Consider the following 12,674-nt stretch of genomic DNA (forward strand, 5'->3'; position numbering starts at 1 on the left):
ATGGACGATCTGACAGGATTAACGTTAACGCTAGGCTACCTTCGGTTGAGTGACCTGACTTCTACACCTATCCGATAGAGAAACCGAGCGTAAAGAGTAACTGAGGGCATATACATCTTTAAATGCCTATAACTGTGATGAATGGTCATGTACAAGTGGTACGATCCGCAGTTCTGGTGCAATTTTAATGATGTGAATATTTTCTAGAAATAAAAAAAAACAGATACAGCATATTCATTTTTCATTGATTCTTGCACCCAACAACACAACAAGATGACATTTAATAATAATAATAATAATCATTTAAGCTCCTTATTATGTAGCCGAATCTGTGCTGGTTTGTATTGCAGTTTTCCCTTTGTTTTGCCTCCAGCTAGCGGCGTGACGTAACTGTGACGTTGGCTCGAAATTGGTCTATACAACCCGCCCCAGAACTAACCAAATGCCAGTTTAATGGGTGATTGTGCAGAATATAATGTGACTGGTACCCAGTTTGGCGAAGATGACGGAGACGTCCTGGACCAGGTCTCCTGTGGCGAGAGGAGAGGACTCGCACACGGCCTCCAGCAGGGACACGTACTGCTTCATCGAGGGGTTCGGCTCCACTCTCACAGACTGCAATGACATCAACACTTCTTAACATACATTTATATCACAATCAGCCCAATAAAACAGACCTGTCCAGGAATCAGTCCCTTATAAATCATCAGGCGATATATCAGTCGGCCTATTGTGTTACAAATCCCTTGTTTTGTTTGCATTTTCTGGATTCTATTTTCATTTTTGATTTTAATATTAAAAATTGATGGATGAAACTAACATATGATCTGCATCAAAGGTCTGATGCTTTCTGGCACACTTGGTCGTCTCTGTGGAACTTTCTTACAGATGCTCAGTGACTGATATTCCTTTCTTCTTATTTATTTGACTCATATATGCCCTGTTGTATTATAACTATTATTTCTATTTTTGTTTTCATATTATATATCAATATATATAAACATGTATGTCCAAAGATTGTAAGATAATATTTGGCTGTATGAGCTGATATGAGATACCAGTACCACTGTTGTGTTATTGTAATAAAAAAATAAAACATTTTTTGGATGTCTAAATAAATTGAATTTCTAAAATGTAATAATTGATTAAGATTGATTCCCTCCCCCAAATTTCTTGTTTAAATTTAATTTCAATTTAATGATTTAATGAAATTTTAATAAAGGATGTCTAGTGAATTTACTTCAAAATGTTTACAATTTACTTCAATTTATTAAAGTTAAAATTAAAATAAAATAGGGCCCATTGAAATGTTTTATTTCCCCCTAAAATGTCTTGTTTTAATTTTGATTCAATTTAATGATTTAATGAAATTTTAAAAAAGGATGTCTAGTGAACTGACTTCAAAAAGTTAACAATTTAATAATTTATTAAATTAATTTTAACAATAATAGGGCCCTATGAAATGTTGTATTTTCCACCAAATTTCTGGTTTTAATTTTGATTAAATTTTAATGATTTAATTCCATTTTAATAACGGATGTCTAGTGAATTGACTGTGAATCTGTTTTTAAAGCAATGAATAAGACAAGATCAACTAAATTGATATTTTAAAATGTACATTAATTTAACATAAATGTACATTAACTTTATTTTTTTGCCAAACAAAACAAAAGCTCACTGTATAATTAAAACATCCATGAAAGATGTTCATATTCCTTAAAAATAATGTTTTAATGAACTTTGTTATTATTGTCATTATTACATTCTGCTGTATAATAGAAATATAAGTCTGTCATAATTTCTTCAAGTTAAACTGAACTTTTATTTTGAAAAGACTTTTGAATTTCTGTGTGCATCACAATAAAGCGATTTACTTTTGACTGATCATCCAACATTGCCACATTATACAGTAAATACCATTTTTACATCTGGATTTCACAACTATGTCAATTTTTTTCCACATTGCATATATTATAGATTTTATTGTTATTTATTTATCTCTATCAATATCGGAAATCTTCTTGAACATGCTTATTTCCTCTATAATCTAATACTTAAAGTTAATCTCTAAAATCATTAATACATTAATAACAGTTTGCAAATCTAAAAAAAAAAATATATATATATATATATATATATATATATCAATTTTTCATACTTTACACTTCAATGTTGTGATGTCTACATTCACAATTTTAGTTTTTAGGTGTTTTATATTTTAATTTATTTGGACAAAATAGTATAACATTTCCGGCTTATCAACATCGGACGGAATTCAACCCTAAACCAACCTTGAACATGCTCTTCATGTCCTGCAAAGCATTATAAAAGGGTGCCAAGACTCTGGGCTCCTGAATCCCACTGTCGGAGCGCCGGATCAACTCCTTGTATCTCTGGAACATTCCCGTCGGATCCCACCAGCAAACCTCTTTAAGATGATAGAAGCGCCCGGAGCACCGCTCCTCCTTCCTGTGAGACATGGAGGTTTTGAAGGGACAAGACATGGATTTTTTTATTATTTGAATATGTTCCTTGTGGTTCACTTATAATGTAAATGAAGTTTTTTGCACACAAAAACCCCAAATACAGTCAAACCAAATATTATTCAGACCTGATCATGTTTTGCTGAAGTGTTTGTTCTTTAATTGCTAATGCACCTTTTTACAGCACAGACTGAACAACATGAAGCATTGCTTGGTGATTGGTTGAGCTAAACTGGTATTATCTAATTGTGTAGTTAAATTTAACAGCTGACAGATATTCAACATAATTCATGTGTGAGAGTCTAACAGAAGGACGGACAAAACCAGTGAAATATCAACTGAGTTCTTGCCAGATTTTATTACCATTTTCTAAACTATAGTGAATAAACTGTGACAATGTGAGAAATGTTGAAAAATTATTATTTTCAAGCTTAATTTTGAGCCTCTGTCTGAAATTATCAGTTTTTAATGCGTGGCTCCTTTTAAGGCTTGTCAGTAAACGCCCACTGTTGTGATTGGCTAATGTCATTGCATAGGAAACCGTATCGACGCCCACTCGCTATTGCTCACGAGTCAGTGTTTTTAAAACATTATCTTATCGGTTAACATTAAAACCGTCATTTACAGACAAAGCGTAATGAAATCCTTTACTTCACAGTCACTGCTTCATCAGTCAGCAAATCTTTCTTTGTGAACTCTCCATTACACCTTGCCTCGTTTACAAGACGATCTGCATTCAAACACTCCGAACAAACATATAATCCTCCGGGACGCCATTAAAATAAACCATCCACTTGTTTCTGACGCTGGGATCTTCTACAAGTGCGTGGAGTCCGTCAGAAACTCAACACACATCTGTATGCTGTATCAGTGTAGACAGCGCCAGTCATTATAATGGCTTTTGTTTGCTTTTGGCGCAACGCTCACATCCAGTGTAGGCAAATGTCAGCCGTTAAACAATTAAACACCAGTGGGCGGGGCCTATTATTGCAGTGGGCGTGGCCTATTATTGCAGTGGGCGGTGTCTATGGTGGGATGATGTATAACTAGTGTTGCTTTCATCAATGAAAATTATGAATAAATATCGTCGTCAACAAACCTTTATCACGTGACGAAAACGAGACGCAATGTAAATGCTGGTCATGTGACGATGACTATAATTAAATGAACAATGCAATATTGTTGACGAATAAAAACGAGACTAAATGTGGTTTACAAAATAAAAACTATGCTAAAATGTCTCTTCATTTTTGTTGACCAAAAAGAGACGAGACAAAATGTTATGACGCTATTTCGTCTCATTTGGTTGCGTAATTATTGTTATTATTTTGCAGTATTTCTGTTTCCTGTGTCTCACTCAGGGGCTGCATCAGGTCGGACTGCGCAGACGCAGGCGACATCACTTCCTCAAGCCACATTAAAAAAAAATTTATGATATCTGTTTTTATGTTGGCGTGACAAAAATAGTGACACTCGTGGTCTTCGGGGTCTATTGGACCCCGCAATCAAAATAGACAAAATAACATCATCAAAATCAGAAACAACGTAGAACACATAGACAGAAATGACAGAAATAAAGTGGCACACTTCCAACAATGCAAAAAACATCCACAATCCAAAATTATCATGCTCACCACAGGCGCACACACACACACAAACACACACATAAAGAGGAATACATTTATACAGGAACACATACAGACTATAAAAACTGTTCTCTTATCATTTGTAAAATAAAATAATCTAAAATGCAGAACCACCAGAAAAATAAATTGGTAACACTTAGACGCATTGAAAATGTGCGCGCACAGACACACACACACACACACACACACACACACACACACACACACACACACACACACACACACACACACACACACACACACACACAAATACATTTGTAAGGCTATAAAAAGTCTTATAATTTGTCAAATAAAATCATACAAAATGAAGAACCACCTCAAAAATAAATTGGTGACACTGTACACATAAAAATAAAAATAAAATGTACACACACACACACCCTGTGTTTGCTCCAACCCTGTCTGCAGGTTTGGCACTTCACTGTTGTGGTTGTTTTTGTGTGTGCTGTGTTTTTTCAGTACAAAAAATGCAACATTTTGACAAAAATTATTTTATTTTTGTTATAATTGTGATTTTATAATATTTAGATATGAATCCAACTGAATCCAACTTTAGAAACTATATCTTTCAGTAATTCAAATAGCAAATAGCATATAATGGAGCTCTATAGCCATCTAGTGGTTAAAGTGATTTATTACAAATTTTAACCTGTATTTTCCAAAAAATGGGCAAAAATCTTACATTAAACCTTGTAAAATTATCCATGGTATCCCCAGGAATGAAAGTTAGAAATCTGGGTCTTTTATAAAGTTTATTTAACATAAAATGCTGTTTTTTGTAAAAATCCTATTTAATTAAATATTTATTTATTTATTTATAGAAATATTTTAAAAATCATAAATTCTACAAAAACTGCACAAATGTTGAGTAAAAACATTAATGAACCGAGTAAAATTATATTTGTTAAAAAAAAAAAATTGTTCGGTTACAAAATTAAATGTTGTTGTCTGGGGTCCAATAGACCCCGAAGACCACAAGTGTGACTTTTTTTTGAAGACCATCAGAGGGTTAAATAAATGCTTTGTTTATAAGGAGGATGTTGTTTTAAGCTATGAAACTTGCAGGATTTTTTAATAGTTCAAAGACCTCTTATATGTCATGACCCGTTTCTTAAATAACATATATGGTTAATCTGTGTTTATCTGACCTGTCATACTCGATGAAGACAGCGGGCGAGTGCTGGAACAGGTCTCTGATCTGGACACTAGTGCACTCGGCATACAGATATTGGTACACCGCATGGATGTGCTCCACAGTAGAGCTGAAATCTGCTCCTTCAGGCTCTTCACACGGATCCTCGGAAACCTTCGTGCACCAGCGCTTCAGATAGCCAATCATGTCCTCCACATGCACACTGTGTCTCATTCCTGCACACACATTCATACGTCAATTGTAATAATATGCACCGTTCAAAGGTTTGTCATTGAAACATTTCTGATTATTATCAGTTGATTATAGGGCTGTGAAACGAATCGCGATCCAAAATAAAAGTTGTATTTACATAATATGTGTGTATGTGAATGCGTATTTTGTATATATCAATACTCACACATGCATGTTATATATATATATTTAAGAAAATTAGTTTTTTAAATATAAAATATTTTTATATAATATATTTATATATAATATCAATTATGTATATATATATACAGTATATACATGCAAATATTTCTTAAATATATATACATGCATGTGTGTGTATTTATACATACAAAATAATTATACAAAAGTACACACATATATTATGTAAACACAACTTTTATTTTGGATGGGATTAATCGTTTCACAGACCTAATTGAAAACACTTAATATCTTTAAGGAAACGGTGATACATTTTATTTTTCAGGATTCTTTGATGAATTGAAAGTTCAAAAGAACAGCATTTATTTGAAACAGAATCTTTTGTAACATTTTAAATATCTTTACTGTCACTTCTTGATCAATTTAATGCATCCTTGCTGAAATCAAAGTATTAATTTCTTTATACAGTATATATAAAAAATATCTTACATTTATTTATTTTATTTTTGGCCAAACAAAACACAGAGATTACTGTGTAATTAAAACGCATGAAAAGTTGTCATATTACTTAAAAATAATGTTTAAATTAACTTTATTATTATTGTTATTATTACATTCTGCTGTATAATAGTAATACTCTTCTGTCATAACTTCTTCAAGTTAACACTGAACTTTTATTTTTACAAGACTTTTGAGTTTCTGCGTGTATCACATTAGAGTGATTTACTTTCGATTTGTTAATTTATTTAATTTTTAAAAATTTATTTTTAAAAATTTGTTTGTACGTTCCAAACAAACAAGTGAGGTTAACAAGAATACGATCTGAATGTGAAAAATGGTCTCTATCTGAAAGTTGAAAATGTTTAATGTCACAGGAAAAAATCAGAAAGTTATTAAAAATGTTATTTTTTTGTAGGAAAACATGGATTGATTAATCATGCACATTAAGACCAGGAATGTGTATTAAGAAATTAAATAGGGTTTTATTTTTGATTCCATATTGACTTTAAATCAATACTATCTTGACAAGTGTAAAACTGCATTCAGTCTCAAAATCTCAAAATATTAAATTCAATTCAACTCTCATTTATTTGTATAGCGCTTTTCACACACACATCGTTTCAAAGCAGCTTTACTGAAAATGCATGAGTCCACATTGCAATTTAGAGAGATCTGTTATCAGAGGGAACTGTCTAAGTTATGTATTTCAGAAATGTACATATATAAAAAAAAAAATCACAGTTTACTAAAAATGTATTTATTTAAAACAAAGCTATGCATTAACAAGCTATAATAAATGATCTGAGGGAATTTTGAGCTAAAATTTCAGAGACACATTCTGGGAACACCATAGATTTAAATTACATCTTGTGAAAAGGGACATAATATGTCACCATTAAAACTGCCGTTAGCTTTACCTATTGCTCTGGTGAATTCGCTGGGCTTCTGTACGCTGTGCGCATAATCGACGTGTGAGCCGAGCAGCGCGTGCACTTGCGTAGAAAAGATGTAGACAGATCTGGGCTGCAGGAAAGCTACGTGCCGGCTCTCGTCCCACGGTGGCCTGTGCGCTGGGACCCAGTATAACTGCGTGAGATGATGACAGAAGGAGGATTTGGCGTCTCGCACGGGTCGTCCCTGGCTGTCCGAGACCTGCGCCCGGAGATACTGAGAGAACTTCTCTCTGCAACACACACAGGACAGGCTTTCGTGTAAAAACACATGCATTGGCTTTACGAAAAAAAGACCAAAGCTTGCACATCAGCGGCAAAAATATGCAGTCGGCAAAAGAAAACAATAAAAAAACAGACAAAAGACGAAAACCAAGGCTCTGAAACATGCAAAAATAATAAAAGTAGACAAGTTACGTAGAGCGCAGGCTCCTCAACAGACAAATACAAGTTATTACCCAACAAGGTCCGTTTCTTTAAGATTTTTCCTTGGTTTTCTATTGCAGGTATTATGATTCTCGTTATTAATTTCGCATGTTCCAAATATGACTCACATTTAGTATTTTCTTTTGTGACTTTTTTTTAAAATCTTTTTTATTTATTCTTTTCTCTCATGTGTCATGTGATCCGTTAATGAATCACCTGAGATTATAAAGGCTTGTTGGGTAATAACTTTTATTTGTCTGACGAAGAGCCTGCGCGCTCCTATATATAACCTATGTATGAGTCTACTATTAAATTTTTTGCATATATTGGTGGCGACTTTATTCAGTTTTTTTCTTTTCATGAATGATAAATACTGTAACAAATATATTGCTCATTGCTAGTTAATTTTGAAAATGCATTATCTTACAGTAACTAATGGGACCTTATTGTAAATGTTACCATTATTTTTTAATTTAAATTACTTTTTTTTTTTTACAGTACAACAGTAAACAAGCAGTGGGCAAGCAATCACATCATTACCATTTTAGAACCGGTTCCAAATTTCCAATAATCGGGGATTGGATAGGACACGTGCATTTCGATTCCGTTTAATGATTCGTATGTTGGCATTTTAATATGATTCTAAACCATTCAAGCACCAGAAGACTCGCGCTATTCTCACAGATCCAAAACAAGCGCACAGAAAGACGCCTCTCATACTCAATAGTGCGCGATACTGAACCAAGTTCACAAATGCACACAAAACCATGTCAAAATATCCTCGTAAACACGGCCGGTTATGTCCTAAGTGAACGTAAGCAGGTGAGAAAGAAAACACACGTGTATCAGTATATTGGATCCGTGCAGCTCTTAAAGTGACACCATATATTATATAATATATATATATATATATTCCTAATATTCCTGCTGCAGTCTCTATAATAACGTTAATCAAACTACAAAAAACAGAGAGAAAATTCTCTCGCTGTTCATGATTGAATAACTTTTGTAACTATATATGTAATGTATATTTATTTATAAAGTGCAGTGTTATTTTACATTTGATTTACATTTTTTGTACCTGAAAATCTTAAAGTCCCCCTGTGGTGAAAATCCAGCATTTTAATGTTGTTTATATGTCTATGTGGTGTTTTTAATACGCTTTAACACAATCCGTGTGTAAATTCATAAGTCGACAGCATTGCTGAGTATTTTCTCCGTAAAACTGCAGTGAACCAAAGACAGTCTCAAAAACACGCTTTGAAATCGCTGGTGTTTCTGACGTCACAAACTACCTTGTACCCAATCAGATCAACGTGTGATCGTCAACGAGCGGATCTCTGAGTGAGTGAGTGAGTGGAGGTGGGGCTCATTTGCATATTCATAGAACCACGCATACTAAATGAGCCAAGGGTGTCGAGTTACATTCAATATATTTTAAGGCATGAAGAAATTGTTTCAAGGTAAAAACGTTTAAATATGTCATTTTAGTGATCAAAGGTGAGTTTAAAGGGATAAAACTGTTGACTACAGAGGGACTTCTAGTCTTCTACCGTTTATTCAAATAGTATCTTTGTTCAGTTATGCAATTGCTAATTTGTTTATTTGTTCTTTTTTTTTAACTACTGCGTGTTTCCTTGTCTTTAATAATGCTTGAAATGTATGTTAGTTGAGCTAGTTGTTTTTGCTGTGATATTTTTGAAACATAAGCAAAAGTCAATTGTGTAAGTTTTCTTTAGCCAGTTGATTTTTTGTTTATGCTATTCAGCTACAATGAAATGTTTTGCAATAAGACTTTGAATAAATGTGAATGATATCCAAATTTTTGTTTACCTTATTGGAATCGAAATTAGGAATCTATGAGAATCGGAATCGATAAGCAGAATTCGGAATTATTAAAATTCAACTGGTACCAAACCCTACGAATGGCACAAGCTGATTGGCCTCTGTTCGTCCTGCAGCCAATGAGATCGCTTGCTCAACATTTAAACAGTCAGTGTTTGCTGTAGTTCCTCTGAACCCCTCCACCTCCCCAGCTCCACCTGCCGAGATCTGCTATTTATGCAGCAGTAGCACATCTACTCCACAAAGACCAAATATATCAACACTGCCATATTTAATAACATACGCACAACCGGCGCAACGTCATAGAATGTCTCTGAACAGATTCTCGCCCACTTTTAGGGGAAAATAAAAAGACTTCCCATAGACTTCAATACAAAATAGCATCACAAAACAACGTCCCTACACAGCCGACAGGCGTGAATAACTTAAGAAATCACTAAGATTAAACATGTCAAGTAATTATATGTCCACCCTGCCTGCCATAGACTGTGAAAGATCCATCAACAAACTTAATTTGGTCAATTTAAAAACATGTCCCTTCATTCTCGCGTCAAATTCGGTCAAATTAGTGTAACGACCCTACCCAGTGGCCAGAGGTGTACTTACCCGGACATTTACCCATATTGAGAAACGATGGTAAGCCAGTAAATGATTTTCCTTCGTTTTTTAAAGTAAACATCTTTAAATATTGAATCTTCGAATACTAAATCTATTCCAAGAGCTGTCATGATTGAAATAAATTAAACTTAAATAGCAATATGCAATTTATGCACTATTTCAGTCTGAAAAACGAGTAAAAGCATCACTTATGTATGCTGTGGATCTGGCCGAGCGGGTGGATGTGTTTTTGTTTATGAATGGAAATGCAGCATAAAACCAGGTGACGTCAGGCGGTTCATGCGAGGTCAGCTGACTCACGCAGCAGATGCATTAAAATACATGGCATTTCATCCGTGCATCTGAAGAACTGTGCTGTACAGTCAAACCAAAATATATTCAGACTCCATTTCTCACATTATCACAGTTTATTCGCTATAGTTTAGAAAATGGTAATAAAATATGAGCAGAACTCAGTTGATATTTCACTGGTTTTGTCCGTCCTTCTGTTAGACTCTCACACATGAATTATGTTGAATATCTGTCAGCTGTTAAATTTAACTACACAATTAGATAATACCAGTTTAGCTCAACCAGTTACCAAGCAATGCTTCATGTTGTTCAGTCTGTGGTGTAAAAAGGTGCATTAGCAATTAAAGAAAAAACACTTCAGCAAAACATGATCAGCTCAAAGTTTCCCAATCATTTTTGGTCTCAAATTTGTATAAATTTTACACTGTATGAAGAATTCGTGAGTATAATGTGTCACAGTTTACTTTATTTTGCTCTCCTCACTTACATAAATGAACTATAGAGTCCTGCACACACTAGTGAAAAAATATCAAAAACTATTTCTGGTGTCTGAATAGTTTTTGGTTTGACTGTACGTTCCTTTGAGAGCTTTATAAAACCGAGCGACCAAGAATAGACTGATGCATGTTCCCGATTAGGATCTGACGTGGTTTTATGGTCATCAGACACAGTCCATTAAATAAACACGCCAATCCTTCAAGCACACACATATCCCAGACAGCAGGCACAATATTTTCAGCTCTTTATAGCTTATGTGATCAAAAATGATGAAATGCAGATGCCAGACTAATAGTGCGGCCGTAGTGTTTGAATAATCTGGAGTAAAGAGCTGTTCGAAGAGCAGATTGAGCATTAATGCAGTGGATTTCTGCACAAACAGCTGTGAATCATGAGGGATCAAGGCATTACTTGCACGGTTTTACACCGTGTCCTAACCAGACATTCCAGTGACAAATAATTAGTCTGTCCACACTAGACGCGAGATGCGTCAAAATCAATCAAAACCCACAGCCAATCAGAACAGCGTGTGGGCGGAGTCTCGCGGCACCAGACCGTAATCATGACGGCACTCGCAAGAAGTACATAATCAAATTCACAACTATTACACCATTTAAACATTATTACAAATACATAGGCTACTGAGTTACTAAAACAAACTTGGTCAAAGAATATACTTGTTTGTTCACAGTTTGAACGTTCTTGTTTCCATTTGTGTAATTTCAAGATCTGAGCTGATTTATCCATTGTTGCTTTTACGGCTATAAAGCTGGAGCACTAAATGATATTCAAAGTCACATTGCATGTTTTTAACATTAAATAAAGCACATAAACAGTACCTGAGATTATCATTGCCACACTTTGTGTTTGTTGTTTCAGCGCGACGTCGCAGAAAAATAGAAACATTTTTTCTGAAACATAATCGCCGCGTGTCGCCGGTTAGGACAAAAACTCTGATTAACATGGAAAAGACGCTTTTATCGCAGCGTGTAGTTAGGACACGGTGTAAGAGTTCAACCGCTTATTCCAGCCATAGTGCAACACAGAGTCTACACGAATGCATTGTTATGCCAGTATTTCCTGCAATGCTATTCACCGGCTGTGCTGAACGTCCAAACAAAGCCACGGCAAAGCTAATAGTCGTGACCTTTGCAGTCCAAATTGAAAATGATGAGCTAAAGAAGTTCATTGTGGCAAAATAACGCCAATCTAAACATGCACAAACAAACAGCATTTGTTTTTTCAGCTCCGAAAAACACACATAAAACAGGAAAGAGCTTTGAGATTGACTGTATAAATAGATTTGACAAGAAACCTGAGGTATATTTTTACAGACTACTGAAAGCTACAGAACAGAGACGCTGAGATTCACAGAAACAACTGGATCCAGCAGAGAAAGTAGGATTTGCAGTTTTCATTGTGTGTCAATATGCTGAATTTATATATTGTATTGTTATATATTGTGTTGACAACTCATCAAGTAAATATTTACCATTGTATATTCTGCATAATTGTTTTTAAATGAACACTAATAAAAAAACTACATAAATTTTAGGGCTGGACGATATGATGATATATATATATATATATATATATATATATATATATATATATATATAACATTAATATTATTAATCACATGGATTTAGAGCTATATAATGTGTTTATATAAAGCATTCAAAGGCAAATCTGCTTTATGTATTTCCCCGGCGTGGAAATCAGGCTCAATGTGAGGAAACACGATTCCTGCTGCATGTTGATATCCACGATCACTGGATCTTTGGTGAGTTGTAAGGAACACTATATCCAGTCCAAGCTTTAGTTTAAACTGATAATCGTTTGTTTTAAACACGTTTTCAGTCACTCATCAGCTCAAACAGTAGAGTAACAC

At 34.4% G+C, this 12,674-nt stretch overlaps 1 protein-coding gene across 1 annotated transcript in view; it reads right to left on the bottom strand.

The window, feature by feature from the left end:
* The window catches only part of LOC143737933 (uncharacterized), a 98,637-nt gene that overhangs the window by 407 nt on the left and 85,556 nt on the right, over window positions 1-12,674 (bottom strand). Inside the window, exons 37-40 of the mRNA XM_077229735.1 lie at window positions 7,073-7,338; window positions 5,278-5,497; window positions 2,292-2,469; window positions 1-615 (exon numbers count right to left, since the gene is read on the bottom strand). The exon at window positions 1-615 is cut by the window's left edge and continues 407 nt beyond it. Of these exons, the coding sequence (XP_077085850.1) occupies window positions 451-615; window positions 2,292-2,469; window positions 5,278-5,497; window positions 7,073-7,338 (829 nt within the window). The 3' untranslated portion in view covers window positions 1-450. The remainder of the gene's footprint in view (window positions 616-2,291; window positions 2,470-5,277; window positions 5,498-7,072; window positions 7,339-12,674) is intronic.

This window comes from Siphateles boraxobius, unplaced genomic scaffold (genome assembly GCF_051911475.1).
Source record: "Siphateles boraxobius isolate OS27281-9 unplaced genomic scaffold, OSU_SipBor_1 131, whole genome shotgun sequence".
In the NCBI taxonomy this organism is placed as follows: domain Eukaryota; kingdom Metazoa; phylum Chordata; class Actinopteri; order Cypriniformes; family Leuciscidae; genus Siphateles; species Siphateles boraxobius.